The 22,399-nt window shown below is 38.4% G+C and overlaps 1 protein-coding gene across 3 annotated transcripts in view; it reads right to left on the bottom strand.

The window, feature by feature from the left end:
* The window catches only part of slc4a11 (solute carrier family 4 member 11), a 137,441-nt gene that overhangs the window by 15,506 nt on the left and 99,536 nt on the right, over window positions 1-22,399 (bottom strand). For all 3 annotated transcript variants that reach the window (XM_028437333.1, XM_028437331.1, XM_028437334.1), the window contains 10 exons: window positions 20,012-20,093; window positions 17,940-18,063; window positions 13,253-13,462; window positions 7,500-7,584; window positions 6,445-6,570; window positions 4,136-4,249; window positions 3,355-3,487; window positions 2,721-2,794; window positions 724-958; window positions 178-284 (listed from right to left, as the gene is read on the bottom strand). In XM_028437333.1, coding sequence (XP_028293134.1) covers window positions 178-284; window positions 724-958; window positions 2,721-2,794; window positions 3,355-3,487; window positions 4,136-4,249; window positions 6,445-6,570; window positions 7,500-7,584; window positions 13,253-13,462; window positions 17,940-18,063; window positions 20,012-20,093 — 1,290 coding nt within the window. The remainder of the gene's footprint in view (window positions 1-177; window positions 285-723; window positions 959-2,720; window positions 2,795-3,354; window positions 3,488-4,135; window positions 4,250-6,444; window positions 6,571-7,499; window positions 7,585-13,252; window positions 13,463-17,939; window positions 18,064-20,011; window positions 20,094-22,399) is intronic.

The raw sequence follows: 22,399 nt of genomic DNA, 5'->3' as shown, positions 1-22,399 counted from the left end.
TAAAGTTACTCTGTCATTTGTACAGTGTGTAGGTAAAGTAGCAGTAAAAGACCAGAAGAATCTTTAGAAAAATCTGTGAGTGAGCAGGACAACATAAAATGCTTTACTGCAAGATCACAGCAGACAGTTTTATTCTCTCGTGGTTATCGTCAAAGTGAAGCATAAAGTGATACTAACGCTCGATGTCACTGAACAGGTATGAGCCGATGAAGGAGAACAGCAGCACGGATATGGGCAGGGCACAGTCCGACATCACCTCTCTCACTTTGGCGTGCAGGAATGGACTGAAACACAGGCAGTGGAAGACAGAGAGGGACAAATACAATTAAAAAATATAAAAAGCAGGAAGAGGATAACGACGCTGATGTGTTCCATCAGGACGCAGAACACAATGCGCGTTCATACGCTGTAAAAAAAAATGTATGCAAAATGGCGTTGTAAAAAAAAATCTGCAAAACACAGAGGCCGCAAAAGGTGTACTCAGATTACTGTTGAACCAGTAGCTGCGGAACACTCGATAACACCTACTCAAAGTGTTTGTGAATCAAGCTTTGAGGTTACTGGTAATTTGATTAATTTGGCTATCAGAAGTGAAGGCTTATTGGTTAAAAATATGAGTCTACGAAACATCTCCAACCCTCACTCAGGAACGTATGAAAAAGTATTCACCAGGGCAGGCAGCGCTCCCATCTAAATGATTTATCCTGAGCGCTCTGCACGTACCTCCGTTTAAACTGGTAGAGAGTGTAGCCCATCCATAACGTCCCCAGCATCAGCAGCATGCAGAGCACTGGCCTCTCCCGGGTGCAGTGGATCAACGATTCAGGGAGCGTGCCGAGTCCCAGTCCTGCCACCGCCACCGCCTCACTCCGATTGGCCCCTATCAGGTCTCTGCTGTGGGAGAAGTCCTCTGTGCTTCTGTTGGCCAGTATTGGAGCATGGTAGTACCTCTGAAAGACTGACATCACACGCTCAAGGTGTTGAATGGAGCTTTAACCCAGAGTTACTTCACTCACTAATGACATGAACCACCAGGGTTGGGGTCATTTACACATTTGAGTTACAATTCAATTACGATTACAGTGACCTGTATTGTTTTCCAATTACAATTAAATTACAATTATTTTTTATCCTCGGAAAATCAATTACAATTACGTTCTCAATTACTACATTTTCTGAGCCTGAAATAAATAACCTAATAGTGGTTAAGCTTCCCCTTGTGGTACCTGATTTAGGGGTCCTTAATCAGCTGTAAAATACACAAAAAAGAAATATCCATCATCTAATTTATTTTATTATTTACCTTGTTATTCTTCCTTTGTGAAATCCCTTGATTTCAATTTTTCTTAAATGGTAAAATGTGGGAAACTACAGTAAAGTAAAAAATAAGATAAATATGTATTTATTTCTCATTTTTGTTGCCAGTTTGTGTAGCTGAGTAATTGTTTTGTGTGTCCTTTACTTTCTTCCTCGACGAAGGCGGTCACATTTTTCTCTGCTCCCTCTCCCATCCTTATCTGCCCTTGCTGCTGCTTGTTTTGTCTTGTGAATCTAATAGGACCCTCTTTCTACATTTATATCCAAAAACCAAAATTATGGAATTGATCAGTTGGTCTCTCAATGCAATCAACCAAATTTCTTTGACAAAAAAGAACGGGCAGAGGTGAGCCCGCCTGTCCTGACAGTTTGCGGTTGGATACTAGCTTGACTCCTGGGATAAGTGGAGGGTCGTGTGTATGTCCATTCTTTCCGTTGAGGACGTGGAGGACATTTACACGCATGGAATTATAATAGCAGGCATGCTGCTGATTGGAGCTGGCAGCTTTCTGACCTATCGCAAAGTCCGTATTACGTTGGCAGCGGTTTTGGGAAGGCTGCCAGTCATTTCTGATGGATGGGGCAGGGCTCCTAATACACAGACTCATGTGATGAACAAACTCAAAAGTAAGCAGGAGGCTACTTTGGGACGTCTATATGGAATTAAAACCAACTTGGAGAAATTAAATGCCCTGCTTCCAAGTTAAGGCCACCCTATTGAATTACTGCTGGAGACCAGGACTCAAGGCTACCAAAATTGTGCTTGCCTGAATTAAAAACAAATCGCTTATCATCATTGGCTCCCCACATCCAGCCGTTCAGGCCTCTCTCATCTAGACACCCCACCTCCCACCTTCCTCCTCCCCGACTGCCACCTGGAACTTTGTTTTCTCAACCAGATCTACGCAAGATCGTCACACGTCATCTCACTGAATCAGAATGAAGCGAAGGGATTATAGCCTTCATTGCCCGTCCGTCCGAGGAACGAGTGTGGTGCCCACAAGAGGCTGCACACGTGCACGCGCCCCAGCAGCTTCCTGCAATCCTTTCCTTTTCTCCACCCCAAACCCTGAATCTTTGTGTTCCATGTATTGCAGATGGAAAATGTGCCGTCTTCTTCTGAGACTGGGAAGAAGTTCTATACCAGTGACAAGTCCCACATTTTTAGGTTAGCTAAGGACCTAGCAGGGGAAGGACCTAATCAGTTTAAACTGACTAGTCGGGTCACTAAAAACAATATTTATCATGCCTCTCTATTACAAGGAGTAATCGTATCACTTCTGTAATGGGAATTCTAACATTTAAAAAAAAAATTATTACATTTTGAAGCTTAAAAAAACAAAAAATAACAATTTTCTCAATTGAAAATGCACTCTTAAGCCAAAAATGTGGCCTAAACTTACTTTTCACTGTGCCTTTGACTGCATCCACCACAAACGCAATGGAAATGAAGAGCGCAATGACCTCCTCTGTAGACCTGAAGAAACATCAACGAGAAATTCAAGACACATTGAATGATAACAAGATATTTTTCCTTGTGTCATGGACACTGTGTTTCTTCAACAGAACCTTGGAAACTAAAGCCGCAGGCAGCGTTAGGCCACTTCAGATAGCTCTGAATTGTAGAAAAAGAGAAACAAATCTTCAGAGTGCATTGCTTTTAAATAAGGCTACTCTAGGACATGCTTCTGAAACATTAGCATGACTAATTAGATTAATTTATTTATTTATTGTTGCCAAAGGACGAAAGTAGCACTCGTGCATAAGAGTAAAAAAAAAGATGCAAATAAGAGAAATTTGTAGTAGGAATATATGGATATGGATACTCTGAATGCTGGTGTGTTGTTTTTTTCCACAGGCAGAAATTCCCATCCAACAGTGAAAGCAAAGCAAGCCAGCAGATGAAAGAAAGTGTTTGAACTGATTCAATAAATTGGATTGTGCCGAAATAAAAAAAAGGATAAAGCGAGAACAATGTATCGTGTGTGTGTGTGTGTGTGTGTATGTGTGTTTTTGTGTGCGTGCTCATCAAACTACCTCTTGAAGAGTTTCATGAGCAGACTGAGGTTGAAGACCCCACCCAGGATGAGAAAGAGGCAGTTCCACAATCCAATACAGGCGTAGAAAGCAGGAAAGTCCAGGTTGTAGTCGTCACAGATTCCTCTGATCACTGCAGACAAAAATACATTGTAAGTCAGATAATAATAATAATTATTAATATAATTATTATAATAATATAAATTATATAACAATATGGTAGCTGATATAATAATCTCCTTTAGGCTTCAGAGACGTCCTCTGGAAATACAATTTCAACCATAATAATAATACATTATTTTTAAAGAATATCTCAATGTGCTGAATAAAGAAATTAAAAAAAATAAAACATAAAAAGGAATTCAATGTGAAAAAAGTACGGCTCAATTTCTTTCTTTTTTTATTTAAAACCAGGGGAGCTACTGTACTGATCTTCTCCTTTTATTTTGAAAGGGACCTTCTTGACTATGATTTATTCACAACTCCCAGGAAAACAAAATGTACATACATATTTTTCAAAGCACACAAGCATACATAGACCGTGAAAATCTTCACAATCATCTTTAAGGTTGGATGTGTTTTGGCTCAGAGATACATGTGTAAATCTGTCAGTGCTGATTGCGATCCAACCATGTGATTGGATGATTAGCCCAAAATGTTGCACAATGTGCAGCCAATGTGTTTAGCAGCTTATTTACTCTGTCCTCTGATTGGACTTCAGCAGTGAACTATTGAAGGCTTTTGGATGGAAACGAGCTGGAGTGAAGTGGTGAGAACTTACCGCTGATGAAGATGGCGAGGGGAGCTGTGGTTAGAGGGATGACCAGTGGGGAGCCTGCAAACAGCGAGTAGATGACGCCGCCAATGCTCTGCCCAATGATGGTCTTTCTAACATCTGGAGGGCACAAACAAACACGTCTTTAATAACGTGCACAAAGCAAGGTTTGTCGGCATCACTAATACTAACTGTGCATCACTATTACTAACTGTGCATCACTAATACTAACCATGCATCATTAATACTAACTGTGCATCACTATTACTAACCATGCATCACTAATACTAACTGTGCATCACTATTACTAACCATGCATCATTAATACTAACTGTGCATCACTAATACTAACCGTGCATCATTAATACTAACTGTGCATCACTAATACTAACCATGCATCATTGATACTAACTGTGCATCACTATTACTAACCATGCATCATTAATACTAACTGTGCATCACTATTACTAACCATGCATCATTAATACTAACTGTGCATCACTAATACTAACCATGCATCATTAATACTAACTGTGCATCACTATTACTAACTGTGCATCACTATTACTAACCATGCATCATTAATACTAACTGTGCATCACTATTACTAACCATGCATCATTAATACTAACTGTGCATCACTATTACTAACCATGCATCATTAATACTAACTGTGCATCACTAATACTAACCATGCATCATTAATACTAACTGTGCATCACTATTACTAACCATGCATCATTAATACTAACTGTGCATCACTATTACTAACCATGCATCATTAATACTAACTGTGCATCACTAATACTACCCATGCATCATTAATACTAACTGTGCATCACTATTACTAACCATGCATCACTAATACTAACTGTGCATCACTAATACTAACTGTGCATCACTATTACTAACCATGCATCACTAATACTAACTGTGCATCACTATTACTAACCATGCATCACTAATACTAACTGTGCATCACTATTACTAACCATGCATCATTAATACTAACTGTGCATCACTAATACTAACTGTGCATCATTAATACTAACTGTGCATCACTATTACTAACCATGCATCACTAATAATAACTGTGCATCACTAATACTAACTGTGCATCACTATTACTAACCATGCATCATTAATACTAACTGTGCATCACTATTACTAACCATGCATCACTAATACTAACCATGCATCATTAATACTAACTGTGCATCACTAATACTAACCATGCATCATTAATACTAACTGTGCATCACTATTACTAACTGTGCATCACTAATACTAACCGTGCATCACTAATACTAACTGTGCATCACTATTACTAACCATACATCACTAATACTAACCATGCATCACTAATACTAACTGTGCATCACTATTACTAACCATACATCACTAATACTAACCATGCATCACTAATACTAACTGTGCATCACTAATACTAACTGTGCATCACCATTACTAACCATGCATCATTAATACTAACTGTGCATCACTATTACTAACCATACATCACTAATACTAACCGTGCATCACTAATACTAATTGTGCATCACTAATACTAACTGTGTATCACTATTACTAATTGTGCATCACTATTACTAACTGTGCATCACTAATATTAACCACGCATCATTAATACTAACTGTGCATCACTATTACTAACCATACATCACTAATACTAACTGTGTATCAGTAATACTGACCATGCATCACTAATACTAACTGTGCATCACTATTACTAACCATGCATCACTATTACTAACTGTGCATCACTAATACTAACCGTGCATCACTAATACTAACTGTGCATCACTAATACTAACTGTGCATCACTAATACTAATGATACATCACTAATACTAACCATGCATCATTAATACTAACCATGTATCACTATCACTAACTGTACATCACTAATACTAACAGAGCATCATTAATACTAACTTGTATTACTAATATTAGCAGTACATCACCAATACTAGCCATGCATCACTAATGCTAACTGTGCATCATTAATACTAAATGTGCATCACTAATACCAACCGTGCATTACTAATGCTAACGTGCATCACTAATACTGACCATTAATTACTAATACTAACTGTGCATTACGAATACTAATTGTGCATCACCAATACTAAGAGTATATCACTAATACTAACTGTATATCACTAATACTAACCATGCATCACTAATACTAACTGTTCATCACTAATACCAACCATACATCACTAATAATAATCTAGCTGTAAATGTGTCTTCCACAGTAAGAACACATTGTGTGAGTAATTGGGTGCGTCCTCGTACCAATCTCGCCACGTGTGCTCTCGTCATTGAGCGAGCCGAAAGCGATGGCGGGCAGGAGGATGGCGATGTACAGGAAGATGGCTGTGGTCATGTACTTGAGCAGAGTTTTATTACTGCCGATGATACCTGAGGGGAGACAAACACATGAGTGATGTGTGATATCCACCTCGTAACAAAGTGGAGGAGGCTTTCATTTCCTAACGACAAAAGCATTTGCAGAGTTAATCCTTTAGGAGCATCACTTTATGGAGCCTCAAGCTCATCCAGTAAAGCAAAGCAAAAGCGGCATTCACTGCCCTTTGAAAGACATGAGTCATCCTCAGTTGTGTGCCATTCATCTGTTAGTGAGAGCAGCCACCCCAATGATGGATAACTCATTCTGGAATAAAACTGGCCTCTAATGTGATCACAATGATTTTGGTCCTGTGACCTTCATCAGATGATCATTATCTGCTGACAAACACATGACTCAGGAAGTTAACGTAGCTTATTTTAAACGGAGACAGTCAAACAGCGGCTGGAAGAGGAGCATGTTTTGGTTGTTGTCGGTGTGACACAACCCAGTTCATTAGCTTCAGTTAAGCAGCTCCAACCATTTTTTTTAATTAAAAAAAAAACAACAATTTATCCCAACAAATGAGCTGCCATGAACTTTGAATTTACTCTTCTTGTGCTGAATAAGAAAAACATCGAAGGTCAATACATGTTTGTGTGTGTGTGTGTGTGTGTGTGTGTTTGATAGGAAACAGGAACCGTGTACGATTTGATGGGTCAATAAAACCAACAGCCTGCTGCGCTAGCGATGGAAATGTATACACCAATTCCCATCTCTGATGACATGCTGGATTACAATGACGTTGGGAGCATATGGGCCGTGGTGAGGCATCGACTGCATTCATTTTAGGTAGAGGCGACGGCGCTCAATGTAACACAGATGCAGCACGACTGTAGCCCAGCCAGAAGGTGACAGACAAACGAGGAGCTGCCAGAAGCACCCCGGTGCGATATAATAAGGTAGATGATTCACTCTCACTCTGAGTCCAAGGCTAGCTCACCATCTGTGAAGTCCGACGGGTAGAACGGCAGTCTGCGGCACAGGTCCTCATAAATCCCCCGGCCGGCTTTAAAGAAATCTTTACACTGCGGAGAAAAAAGAATCACTTTAAATCAGGGGTGTAGTTCTAATCTCATTGTGATTACAAACGCAGGGCATAATAATCCCTGAATAGCAATAATTCAGACCTTTTTCCTTTGTTTTAGTGCAAATAAGGTCCAGATTTACTGTATCACCACCCTGATTCATTCAGAAAAGTGCAATAAAATGCGCAATCCAGATCTGCTCTGTATGAAACTCAGTGGAGTAATTTAGGAACCAACCTGAGATAACTGAGTCAAATTTCATAAAGATTGGTCAACTACAAACCAAGATTTGAATTTTTGAAATGTAGAATTAAAAACATAATGGAATCTTCCATGTATAAGGTCGACTTTTGGTTCAAAATGTTTTATTAAGTGCATTAAGTGCTTTTGACCTAATCCCGCTAATAGACAAAAAAACAAACTGCAGTGGAAATATTACCTCCATGGTGGAGGTAAAGACACTCACAGAGAATCGTCATTTAATAAGAGCTATCTGTATTATTTATCTTCATGATTACCACCACTTGTCAAGATCAAAAATGCAGATTTGTACATATGTGAGACTTTGGACAAAAATATTATCCTTTGTTCGTATCCAAAGGTAGAAAATCTATAAACAACTGTCATTCTCAAATGTAAATTTGTAAAAAAAAAAAAAAAAAAAAAACAAAAGTACACATTTTTCCATCAATACACACACCATAATGTGTGAAAACACTATAAGTGCGTGTGCACACACACACACACATAACTTTTACATTAACCCTAGCCCATGTATTTTTCTAATCTTTACAGCAGTGGTGCTCAAGTGCTCTCCTGCCTCTGTCCTGCATGCTTTAGATGAGCTGGACCAGTGGAGCATTGAAAACATGCAGGACAGGAACCCTCTAGGACTCACAATACAGATCTAAAATGTTTAGGTTGCAGCTTGTTATGAAGTCTGTTGGTATTTATTTATTTATTCATTTATTTGATTGGGACACGTGTGAACACACTACAACATTTATAGCCAAGGCTAATTTGCAATGTCCGTCACGAGAAGGGCTTTTTAAATGCATGTTTGGTAGGTCCCAGACAGTTGAAAACCATGACATCCACCTTTCCAACGTTCACCTTCTTAATCACTGGCTATTCTATTCATCCCTCTATTCCACTGCTCCTTCCATCCGTGCAGCACACAAACAAGTGCTCTTCCTTCTCTATCCGTCAGGCCTCATTAATTCTAGTGGTCACACAGAGGGAGCACCATTAACAAGAGTAAAAGCACAAAATCATTAAGTCACAGCAGACTCTGTCCTTAAAATATCACTACACTGTAATCAAACATCCGTGCACGCCTTTCTCCACTATCATCTGGACTATTTTTGGCAGCACAGTAAAACCGAAAGTAAAACAGAAAGCCCAACTTAGGAGTTCACGGAAAGACATGCAACCAATTCACCACAAACCGTGGTTGGCTTTTTACTGATGTTGGTTCATGATGCACTTTAGACTGGATTCTCATATTGGTTGGAGGCGTTTTAACTCGTGTCGTCCTCCGTGATCTGAAGTCACGCTGCAGCAAAAACATCCCGGGGCTGCATCCGGCTCAGAAAGAGGTTTGTTTTCAGCCATCGTAGTGAACAAAGATGAAACCAGTTCATTGTTACATCGCATTTAGATGAAGCATTACCAGGATTGGCCAGACACGGGCAACTGGTGGCCCACAACTTATGTGTGCAGCCCCCAAAACAAATACACAAAATGACTCCAAACACACAGAAAATATCATCAAAACACACAACACTGAAGAAAAATATACAAAAATATCCAACTCCACCCCACAAAATGGCTCTGGACACATAAAATATCATCAAAACACACAACACTGAAGAAAAATACACAAAATGACTCCAAACACACAAAATATCATCAAAAACAGAAAACACTGAAGAAAAATACACAAAAATATCCAACCGAGCCCAAAAAATACACAAAATCGCTCTGAGCACACAAAATAACATCCAAAACACACAACACTGAAGAAGAATACACAAAATGACTCCAAACACACACTAAAAAACATCAAAAGCCCACAACACTGAAGAGAAATACACAAAAAATATCCCAAAAAAACACAAAATGACTTTAAACACACAAAATAACATCTAAAACACACAACACTGAAGAAAAATACACAAAATGACTCCAAACACACACAAAATAACATCAAAAACACACAACACTGAAAAAAAATACACAAAATGACTCCAACCGAGCCCAAAAAGTACACGAAATGGCTCTGAGCACACAAAATAACATCCAAAACACACAACACAGAAGAGAAATGCACAAAAATATCTCAAAAAACCACAAAATGACTTTGAACACACAAAATAACATCTAAAACACACAACACTGAAAAAATACACAACAATATCCAACATAATCCAAAAACCACAAAAATGCATGACTCCAAACAAACAAAACGTTAACAAAAATACTCCAAAACCAAACCAATGACAACACAAATACAGAAAATGTCAGAAAAATACACAAAAGGACAAAAACACAAGTAAAAAAGTGTGGCCCTAGGATCACACAATCACATTTTTGTGGCTCAGCGGTGATAAAAGTGGCTCATCTCAGGTGTAGAAGATAATTTGAACCGTCTGTATTAATGAAGCTGTCCTAGGTCTTTGTGAGTGAGTGAAGATGCATGACTGGGGTTAAACACACATTTGTCATCTTAAAGAGCTTTGGTAGAAAAAAGTACTTCATCAACACTGCATTACCATGTTTGCTTTGATTGTTACACTTGTTTGTTTTCTTTCAGTTTCTCACATTATTGTGTTTTAACCATTTTAGTCTGTTCTCATGTTTAACCCTTTAGGTGCTTACTTAGGGAACTCCCCAATTTCAAAAGGCTGTAGCTTTAAAAGGGGAAAGGGGTTAAATATGAACCCATTCTGTAAACAAGACCAATCAGAGAGAGCGCAAACATCCACAACGTTGGCAATAATGAGAAAGATTTTTCTATTTTTCAAACTGATCCAGAATCAGTGTATTGATCTCCTAACAGTGAAAATAAATTAAAAAAAAAAAACACAGGTGGAAATATTACCTCCTTGGCAGAGGTAATGAAAGAAATATTCAATAAAACTGGTTGGGAATTGAAACGCCTAATTTGCTTAAAGTGACGTCACGGATTGCTGTGATATTTGATAGAATTTAAACTAATATTTACATTACATTTTTGGGTTTTAACTTTTTAACTTAATAGTAGGTCGGGTGTGGGAGAGCATAGAGCGGAAGTGTCAAACTAATTCCATTTCAGGGGCCAAATATGGAGCAGTTTAATCTGAAGTGTGCCGCAGATTTTAGGTGGGAAAACGACTCATTTCAAAATGATTATGCCTGAGTTTGCACTTCCACATGAGAAATGATATATAATGTATGTAAGGCACTGAAAATAACCAAGCAAAAAGTGACATATATCAGTCCCTGAAGGATCTTTACTTTAAATTTCCCTCATTTAGTGAACAATTTGTATTTAATTTGGGGAAATTTTGGCTAATAATTTGAGAAACTTTGCAGAATTTCAGGAAAATTCAGAGTTCTTTTAACGATTTCTTCTGCCATCATGTGACATACGCATAGGAAAACAGTGAGCCCTGCAAACATTGTGGGGTTCAATTGAATTTCTCTATTTGTAAAGACTGATATGTCTACAACTAAATTAGTTTGCAATTTACACAATGATGCATGTTGTTTTTTACTTAATCCTGTGGACCACGTCGGAGATTCTAAAGGGCCAGATTTGGCCCCCGGGTCTTGAGTTTGACACATGTGGCATAGAGTGACCGCATATTCAAAATGAAATACTGGAGGTGTGAGTAAAAGAGGAGAATAAAGACACTGTTGAAAATAAGCAGGAAAAACACTACTGGGATGACTGTAGAAAAAGTCAATGAGGTGGGGAAAACAAGAAGAACAGCAGATAGTCAGATACAGATGGACAGATAGAAAGAGGAGAACAAAGGAAAAAAAAAAAAAAAACTTGTCTCGCCTCATCATGTACACTGAAGCCTATCGCAGCATATTTTTTATGTATTCTATCCAGTAATGCTGACGCAGCAGAAACAATCCACTTATTTTCTCGCCTTCATATCGGTGCGAGTCCACAGCAGCCTTCCTCTTGCTGAACATGTTTAAAATGTGCTAAAAAAACATGTTCACTAAACACAATAATGGAAAATAGGTGCATATCATTGCTACAGTTATATATAAATGATCAATTACTAGACATTTCAGGCGACACCATTTAAATTCCAGGCGACCCCAAGGTTGAAAAACACTGGTTTAAAGGTTAACACACTAAAAAAGTTACTGAAATAATTACATTTTGGTATTTTTACTCAAAGAATTGTCCTGTTTGGTAGAAACGTTGTTTAACATACTTTTATTTGGACGATTCAATCACGTTTTTAATTAAAAAAAAAAAAACATATTTAGCGCTCAGATTTAATATGTATATGAAAGCTTGTTATAGTTTAAGTTTTGAACCAATCCTTCTTGGCGCCGAGCTGAGCACCAAACCAAACCCTGCCACTCTAAAAAACAAGAGAAGCACACGAGGGGAAATGTCCAGGAGCCGAGGTCTGTCAACGGCAACATTAGGAAGAGATGTTGGTTCGTGGCATTGAGCGTATCCCCTCAGGAGACGTGTGTGTTGGTGAGTTCTGACAGTGCTGTGAGAGATGTGAGGTCATTTACCCGCTGAAGAGGCCTGGCAAGAATTGATGTTGATTGATCGCGAGGAGAGCAAAGATGGAAGAGTCAGGTTGCTGGAGCGTGGAGGAGGAAGATGAGGAGGGTGAAGGGGATGGACGGAGGAGACAAAGGAGAATGTAAAAATAGTTGTTACATGTAGTGCAGGGATCTCCAAGGATGCCCGAACTGAAAGACGGAGCAGGGAATCCCTATTTGTGCTTGAACGCCCATTTCATTCTAAACTACACCTTTAAAGCTTTTAAAACAAGGCTCCACCATTTAATATTCAACTATAGAAAAGCATCATTCATTTGATTCTTTTGGTCAAGACCCATTTTTATAGGGTCGCGAACATGTTTCATTATATACAGTACCTGTTGAGAATCACATATAAATGTAAAATTTAGTTTCTTCTAATTTGGAGTAAAAGGGAAAAAAATCTTTACCTGCAAGAAAAATCAACAAAAGGACAGAAACATCAATAAAAAAATCACAAAGCGACACCAAAACGACAGAAAAATAAACACATTTTTCTTTTTTTTAAAAGCACAAACCGACATAACACAATATGATAAAAAAACACATAAAATGAATTAAAAATGACATAATTACAGCATCAACACGCAAATTGACAGAAACATATACAAAATGACCCCCCAAAAACACACAAAAACAATTGAAATGACAACAAAAACACAAAACAACAAAATCGATTCTCAAAAGGACTATAAACACACAAAATGATAAAAGAAATTACAAAAAATGTCTCCATCAAGCATCACGTAACATCAAAATGCTACATGATGCTTTGTTACATTATTTGCTGCAAAACATATGTCAATGTGTGAATCTGGATTTTGGCCTGAAAGCATCGTGAAGGACAGTGAGGAACAGGAGGATCAGGGCAGCTACCCACCTTGAGCGGTTTGTGACTGCGAGGGTCGGTCTCCTCCTTCCCCAGTATGGTGGGTTGCTGGTTGGTGGCTGTCAGCTGGTGCCTCTGGAACACCAGTGCCTCTTTGAACTCCTCCTGGGTCTTGGTCTCCAGCAGCTTCTGTCTGAAGGAGATGTCGGAGAAGAGGGTAGCGAACGTCCGGCCCAGCTCCATTGCTGTCTTAGTGCTTTTCTGTGGAGAAACAGTGACGTGAGCCGATTCCCAGCAACTAAAACATCCTAACAACTTAAAAACCTATTTTAAGTACATATCAAAGCAGGGGTGCCCACGGTTGGTCTTGGAGAGCCCCTGTTTTGCATGTTTCAGATGCTACCCTGGTCCACCACAGCTTGAAGGTTAGAGTCCAGTATGATTCCCAAGTATTTGAATTGAGACACCAATTCAAGTACCTCTCCATCTATAGAAAACTGCAAGATTGTTTTGTGATATTGGTTTTTTTGTGAATGTCAAGCTCATTGTCTCTTTAGTATTGAGCACAAAGCAGTTGTCTTTAAGCCCGTGCTGGATCATCGATAAGGCATTTGTAAGTTTGGATGAGATTGCGTCAATTGTCAGACCATGAGTAAAAATAACTGCATCATCTGCATACATGTGGATATTAAAATTGTGACAAACATCTGGCAGATTGTTAATGTAAGTAAGTAAGTAATGCACAATGAAAACGACAAGGGGCCAAGGACTGATCCCTGTGAGACACATACGGGACAGGGAAGGTAAGGGGACTTAACACCGTCAACAACTACACACTGTGTTCTGTTTGATAAATATGACTTAAACCATTGAAGAGCATCATCAGAAAAATGTAAATATGTAAGGTTTTTAAGTAGTACTTGGTGGATGATGGTGTCAAATCCCTTCCTAAAGTCCAGAAAGACTGCTCCAACATATGAGTACCTATCTAATAAACACTTTAATTTTTCAGTAAACGAACAGTATGCTGAATCAGTTGAGTGAAAAGCACAAAATCCAAACTGCATTGGATGTAGTGGAGTAAAGCCTTTATCTAAGCGTTGAATCAACTAATTTGCAGCCCACTTTTCAGCTACCTTTGATATGATAGGGAGGATGCTGATGGGCTTATAATCGGCTTCTAGAGCCAGATTTCAAAATGAGAGTAACAGTCGCAACTTTCCAGGCGAGTGGAACTGTTTGTTGTTGGATTGACAAATTGATAGGCATCTTTGGCTTTGGAAGATTTAATCAATCTTATTACATTTGCGGAGGACAGAAGCACTCCAGGACTGTACTCGGTCACCTCTGGGGTAAAGAAATAAATATATCACATGTTCTCAAGCTGCTGAGCATCTTCGTCCTGTTAAACCTCTCGCCTCTCAAGAGTTTAATTGTCTGTAGACACGTGTGTTCCGACACTGCCAAGAACTGGTTGTTCTTGTATTCACTGGTAGGACTGACTGTGTCTCTCTGTTCTGATACACCTTGTATGTACCGGTAGGTGTTATGTGTCAAAGGACTCCTCACAGGTTTTCCTGTTCAATGAGCAGCAAAACCACATAACATACTACCAATCGGATGAACTACGGCCGGGCCCGTGGAACGTCTCCACGCCAAATAGCACGTACCACATTCCTGAGAATTCAGTCACATGACTCGGTTCCACCGTTTAAAACAAATAATATTTGAACGATATATCAAACGACTATGTTCTGATCAATTTAAAAATTACCAGAAAAGTTGGTGTTTGTTTTGTATTTCGTTTTGGGGCACCTTGGGGCCCCCCTGGGCCCTAAATCAAAAATCGGGCTCCGAACGTCAATGCGTACACATCCATAGATTATACCTAACAAATTTCAGCCCGATCCATTCACAAATAACACACACACTTCATTAAACAGTGTTTTTCTGACTCACGATCACAATAGCCGCTTAATTAGCCATGTGTTTTACTGTAATGTGCAGTTTTTTGGCTGAAAACAATAACACGAGTGTGTGGATAGCGTCTACAGACACGCCTACTCATGAATATGCACAAGTAGGCCACAAATCAGCCCGTTTTTAGAATTGCTCAGAAAGGGCTAAAACTCCGGAAAACAGGCGAGTTTGGGAAAATAAGCCTCAAATACTATGTTGTTGGGGTTCTTAGAACATATGGAGTTGGGTGAAAAAGAGCATAATACTGGACCTTTAAATATATATATATACACCATCTGATTGCTAGGATACCTCCTCTCGGGTAAAAACGGTGTACTTTAGGACAATAAAACACTGAAGGTAAGTGAGAAATCTCTGTTTTTGAGCAGTGGGAGGTTGAAGAGGAGCCATTGGAAGATGTGGGACTGATGTGTGTCTGCGGAGGTTAGAGAGGTTGAGTGGTTTTCTGCCTCGTAGAGACTTCACATTTTGATGGCAGGGTAATACAGGAGACGTGGAGCCTTTTATCAACTGCAGCCGACTCTTCAAAGGAAGACAGAAATCCCACAGCATCAGCAGCAGCAGCAGCAAAGGTTGAAACGACAGGGCACACCTTCCTACATGGGATGCAGAGAGGTCCTCTAACTGATTTCAGTGATTAGCAGCTCTATTACACTGATTCTAGGTATTTGAGTGATTTGAAGCAGAAATGTGCATAAACAACCTGCAGATGGAAATGAGCACTTAGGGAAGGCTGTCGAAAACCACATCCCGTGCACCGTTTAAAGCCCTTAGAAATTGAGGTTGCAGTTAAAAGTCGCACATAATAGTCAATGAATGCTTTCACTTCTAACACTGTCAAACATGGATGATTATTCCTTAAAACTCTGTTTAGTCTTCAGACCTCCCTCCCAAAGCCATAATGTTGGGAGACTTTGTATTTTGTTTTTACCAGAACTTTGTACAACAGATGTTATCTCATAATTAGGACTTAATATCTCCTAAATATAACTTAGTATCTCATTATTAAGACTTAATATGTCATTAGGAATTAACATCTCATCAGGAATTAATATCTCATAATTATGAGTTAGTATCTCATTATTAGTGCGTAGTATCTCATTATTAGTATGTCATTAGGACTTAATATCTAATTTTACGAGATATGTCATAATTATGATGTAGTATCTCAAAATTATGAGTTAGTACCTCATTATTATGACTTAGTATATCATTATTAGGACTTACTATCTAATTTTTAGGACTTAGTATGTCATTACTAGGACTTAATATATAATTGAGACTTAATATCCCATAATCATGACTTAGTATCTCATAATTAGGACTTAGCATGTCATTAGGACTTAATATATCATTATTATGAGATAGTGTCTCATAATTATGAGATAGTATGTCTTAATTATGATGTAGCATCTCAAAATTATGAGTTTGTACCTCATTATTATCAGTTTGTACCTCATTATTATGACTTAGTATATCATTATTATGACTTAGTATGTCATTATTAGGACTTAATATCTTATTAAGACTTAATATCTTATAATCATGAGGTAGCTTCATCATAATCGACATGAGAGTATGTCATAAATATGAGTTAGTATATCATGATTATGACATAGTATCTCATTACTAGGACTCCACATCTCATTAACAGGACTTAGTATCTCATTATCATGAGATAGTATCTTGTAACGTGCATATTCCATGATTAATCAATTACTCGATTAAAAAATGGATAGAGTAATCGATTATTTAATATGTTTATCTGTAGCAACACACACATCACCACATTAAAACACTTCTATTTCCTCTTGATTGAGGAAAAACAACAATCACAGTGGAAATGTGTAAATATCCCAGTTAAAATGGTGATCATTTGTTCTACTGACTGGTTTCTGAATACCCGCCTTATTATGAATGTGGGGGAAAAACATAATCAAACAAATGCAGAGATATTTTCAGAATTTTACTGTATTTTGGTCAAACATAGGACCCACAGTAATGTGACCATGGCAAATTAAAGCTGCTAAGCTGCGGAGACACATCACAGACTAAAAGGATCACCAGTACACGTAACATGTACCATCAAATATTAAGGTGGGTGTATTACACATACTGTATGTTACAAAAATATACAAATTTGCAGGCCAGGAAAATATGAACAAATGTCAGACTTTTCGTCCACATTGTTTGAAAAGAATGTTTAGAAATTCAAATAAAGACAAATGTTATGTGCTGATTGCCATTCCCTGCAAACACCGCCCCCTTTTCCATCAAAAAGTCCAGAAACCTTTTGGTTCAGGGTAGTTGTCTTTCCAGGAACTATATATTTCCACTGTGACCCATTAAAATCTGCATTTCAACCATTCTTGAATTCCTGCTACAATGCACATGTGGTCGGAAATCATCGATCCTCAGCATTATAACATTTTCACTAATTCCAGCAGTTGAAACACATTGTTCTGGGAAAATGTATCAGATGTGGGGGAAAGGTTCCAGCAATATAAATATGCATTTATTCTTTATTAAATCTAGCCTAAACTTAATCTCACTTTGCACATATTTTAAGTGAAACCTGGTATTATTCTTGCTTTTACAGCCAAATGTAAATCAGTAAAAATGAACCACACAGAGATATTTTCAAAAAACCATTAACTGTGAATGTGCCAACGATAAGAGAACATCTGTGACGTATGAGACAAAGTTTAGCTAAATCCACGCGTGTGCGCTTGATTACTCCTGGGATGGCGGCTCGTACCATTTTGAGTGGGGCCAGTATCAGGATGACGTAACGGACCTCGCAGCAGTTCTCCCCCCAGTTCTGAGGCCTCTCCAGTCGGGAGATGCACACGTGACGCCTCTGGAGATGTTTCACGTTGCAGCTAGAGGAGAGAAAATGGGGGGGGTTCATTTAAATGTCATCGTCTCACCTCACCATCAGCATCCTTCATTTCCATAGATTAACCTCTTCCCCAGCAGCAACAGTTGGGAAAAATTAAAATGTGACGGCATGTGCCGCGACAGGAGCGCACACACAAATACTGTATACTTGCATGCACAGATAAACTCGACGAAGACACTTTATTGGTCGTCGGGGTGTAAATTTGAGCAACGTAAGTTAACACAAGGAAGTAAAATGAAAAATAAGAAATTAAAAAAAACCAGAATGTATCAGAGTGAATCAGATAGAATAATGAGTGCCTAGTCGTTGTATTTACATAATTATAGTGACATAATAAAATGTGTGTAATGCCAAAAAAGAATCAAAAGCAGTGATGTTTATTATCTAACTTGAATAAGATAGAAGAAACAGGAATTCAGCATCAATCCAGCATCATACAGGAAATGATCACCTAATTTTAATAGGCAAATCATATAATGCATTGTGTATATGTATAGTGGATATATAGTGAATAACATACAACATTACTTTATGTATATTCTATGCTGTAACTGTGGGATTTATAGTCATGTTGTGTGTTTTGTTGTCATTTTGAATGTTTTCTTTGGTATTTTGTATATTTTAGTGTAGTTTTGTGTTTTTCTTTGTACTTGTATATATGGTAACACTTTACTTTAAGTTTTATACATGAGGCTGACATTACGTTATTATTATAACATGACACCTGTAATTAGCATGAATAAGGTGTCATGGAGGCTGTCATTAAGTGTCGTTCATCGCCCTAACCCCACTAGATCCCTCCAACGAACCCAAAAAATGCCAACATAGCTCCAAAGGTGTCATAATTTAGCAAACAACACTTGATGACAACGTATTCGTGCTAATGAAAAATAATGACAGCGTAATATCAGCCTTATGTATAAAGAAAAAGAAAGTAAAGTGTTATTGTATATATTTAAAACAAAACAAAACCCTAAAATAAGTTTAACAAATAGATCAGAAGATATGTACAGCAGTGGGCAGTTTCTGTGGTGGCAAACCTAAAGTTCACTATAATCCTAACTCTGGTTAAAATTAAATGCTTGCTTTAAAAGATTCTCAACTGGTGGGTCGGGACCCAAAACTGGGTCGCTGATCTGAAGTGGGTGGGTCACGGACAGCTGGTCAAAAAATAAATAAATTAAAAAAACTGGACTTGTCTTTTGTTTTGAAAGAAACTTTTCTTTTGACAGGCATGCTGTGAAATGCATGTTGCACAGGAAAATATATAGAGACTTATGTTTATGTTTTCAAAAGCTATTTTTGAAAAACTGAATTTGCTTGGTTGAATTCTTGGTTGAAAAAAAAAAAAAAGTGGGTCATGTTTTAATGACCGTGACAAAATGTGGGTCCCATGGTGAGACCAGTTGAGAACGCCTGCTTTAAAACATGCCTTTATTATGACCTGGTTGCATTCTCATCCTTTTTGACGAGGAGGGCGATTCTTCTGATGTGGAAATCGTCAGCTCCACCTACAAGTATATATTGGATTAAAGAGGTGCTTTGCTTCCTTAAATTGGAAAAAATCAGGCTGACCCTCTCTGGATCTGAGAAGTCCTTTGGAAAAACTTGGAATCCTTTCTTTTCATATATCAAATTTTTTTTATATTCAATCTAGTTTTTTTTTTTCCTTTAAGAGGTGTGCTAGGGGAATGTTAGGGTAAGGATGTGGGGGTTCGAGTTTGTATATGTATGTCTTGTCCTTGTATGTCGTTTAAAAAAAACAAAAAAAAAGAAGAATTTTGTATAAAAAAAAAATTGTATGTAAAATGTTCTATTTTTCTTCAATATAAAAAAAAAACAAAAAAAAAAAAACATGCCTTTATTATATGATTATGCATGACTTACTCCATTTTTCTAATAAGGGGTTGGGCTTTGCTGGGACTTACATGATGCAGAGCCAGGACTGCTGGTATTGGATTCCGGTGGCAGTGGCTGTGACCCCCTGGATGGTCTCTGACAGCAGGTGAACTGTGGGGCCAAAATCAGGAGTCAAACACAAGTGAACCAAAGTTTAACACACGCCAAGTTTCACTCTCGCACACTTTTCTGCAGACGTTGTGCTAAAGTCCGTCTGTAATGGTTTGTTTTTTTGGCTAAACAGTGCGAGGACAAAGCCTTGTGCTGAGCCAGGCTGCACTGTGTGTGTGCAAACAACACATTGTGAGAAGCTAACAAGGATGCCAGTCTAACCTTGGAAAACACCAGCGCTCATCCTGGCAGATTAGAGGAACACATTTCATTTTGCTGCCATGTGTGCCGAGTACAAATCAGTAAACGCTGCTGCTAGCTCCCTCCTGACTTCTCAGGCGGTAAAACGGGAACAAAGCCTGCGTCGGGGAATCTCGCTCTGCAACAAAGTCTATCCAAACCCTATAAAAGGACCACGGGTCGCATCATGCTTTTCAATTCATCAGAGGGCCGAACATTAGGAGGTGGAAATGTTTTTGTAACGTGAGCGGCAGCGTTGATCAATTCCATATCGCTTCTATTCCTCTGCCTCGTCTTTGTCTTTCTCTCTCTCTGCCGTCTCATCAATAAAGTATCCTCCATTCATACCAGAAAATGATGGGCGTCACCATGACAACAGTATCACAGCACTCATGGAGGGAAGGCAGAAGAGAGAGAGAGAGAGAGAGAGAAGGGAATGAAAAGAAGTCTATAAAGAACAAGCTGAGAGAAAACATGGGAAACAAACCTTAAAAAGACCAGAAGGAAGATGAGGAGGAAGGACGTTTACAAAGGAGGAAAGAAAAAGACAGAGAACAGGAAAAGAAAAGATGACAAACTGGTGTTATAAAAGAGGGATGGAGACGCGGAGAAGATGAAATTCAATTAATGTCGGTAAGCCAGGTGGAAATGTAATCACCAGAAAACCTTTAATTTCTCCACGAGGTCATGGACGAGAAGATGTGCAGAGATAAGAACGGCAGAGGGATGGAAGGAATAGGTAGTTAACCTGTCTGTAGCTAACATGCTAACACAGCTGCGTTAGCATCGTGCCAATGAAGCTGCAGGACCAAGGTCACTTTTAGGGTGTGCAACCTTCATTTGTAAAGATGCAGGAACATGTTCTAGATCAGGGTTCTCAAGCTTGTTCAGGTTGAGGGGCCGTATTAGGCCCAGAATTATGTTAAATGGGCCAGACTTAAATAATCACAGCACTTTGTAACAGAAAAGTTTTCCTTATAAATTACAGAAAATCTATTAAGTTACAAATATTGACATGAAGCAGCTCATCGACATCATGCCGTTTAATTATGGAAGTGATTCAGAATACTTAAGAAAGAAAACTGTTGGTGATATTTTCACTAACTGACCACCTCCATATGAATGCAAAACATACATGACTCAGAAAACACACAAAAAACACAAAATGACAACAAAAAATACAAAATGAAAATAAAAACCCCACTGCTATTTGATCTTTTAAATGCTGCCCAACTTTTTTGAAATTACAAAAAATGCAGGTGAACCTCGGTATTAACTTAACCGACTGTGTTATAGACGATCATGCATTTGATCATACATGTTCCCAGTAAATGCTGGTTGACAGACATGTCAAATGTTGTGCAAAATCTTGCAAGATCACTTTGTTGCGATCAATTTGAGAATACAGTTTGAACTTCTGAAGCATCAAAATAGTGTATTATTTAATAACCTGATTTAATGAATCCCTATTGAGTATTTTTAATCATGGTTTTGGGGCACTTAGATTTTCAGGACATCAATTTTGGTACAACAAAGATGGAAATTAAATTGCATTTGAGAAAATTTCCCCTAACAAATGAGCAGAAAATGCTGTTAGTTTGCATGAACATTTTTTTTGTTCTGACAGTAATTAACTTTCATCAATAAAGGAGCAAAGTGACTTTTACCAGGTTAGGTTGCACCGTGCTACAAAAGATAAACTTTTCACACTTTATTTACCATTTCAATCAAAATAACTCACACAGTAAAACATTTAGTAAAAAGTCTAAAGCGTCACCAAGGTCACACAGACTCACATTAATGAACCATTTCATGCAGCATCATGAAATGTTTTGTGACAAAGTCTTTTCTCCAAAGAAGCTTTAAAAAACACTGAAAGCGAGACGATGAGTGAATGTTACCATAAGTTACGATGGCTAAGTGAACTCCCAGCTTGCTACAGAATATAATGAGCAGGTGCTCTCACGCAAACAAAGCCAACCTCCTGTGCATGCAGCGGCCTAATTATTCTCTATAAGTGTTGCTGTAGGTAGCATGGGAATTCACTCAGCCGTGCGTTACGTCAT

Source organism: Gouania willdenowi, chromosome 22, assembly GCF_900634775.1.
Source record: "Gouania willdenowi chromosome 22, fGouWil2.1, whole genome shotgun sequence".
Taxonomy (NCBI): Eukaryota; Metazoa; Chordata; class Actinopteri; order Blenniiformes; family Gobiesocidae; genus Gouania; species Gouania willdenowi.
This window is presented reverse-complemented; position numbering and strand designations above follow the sequence as displayed.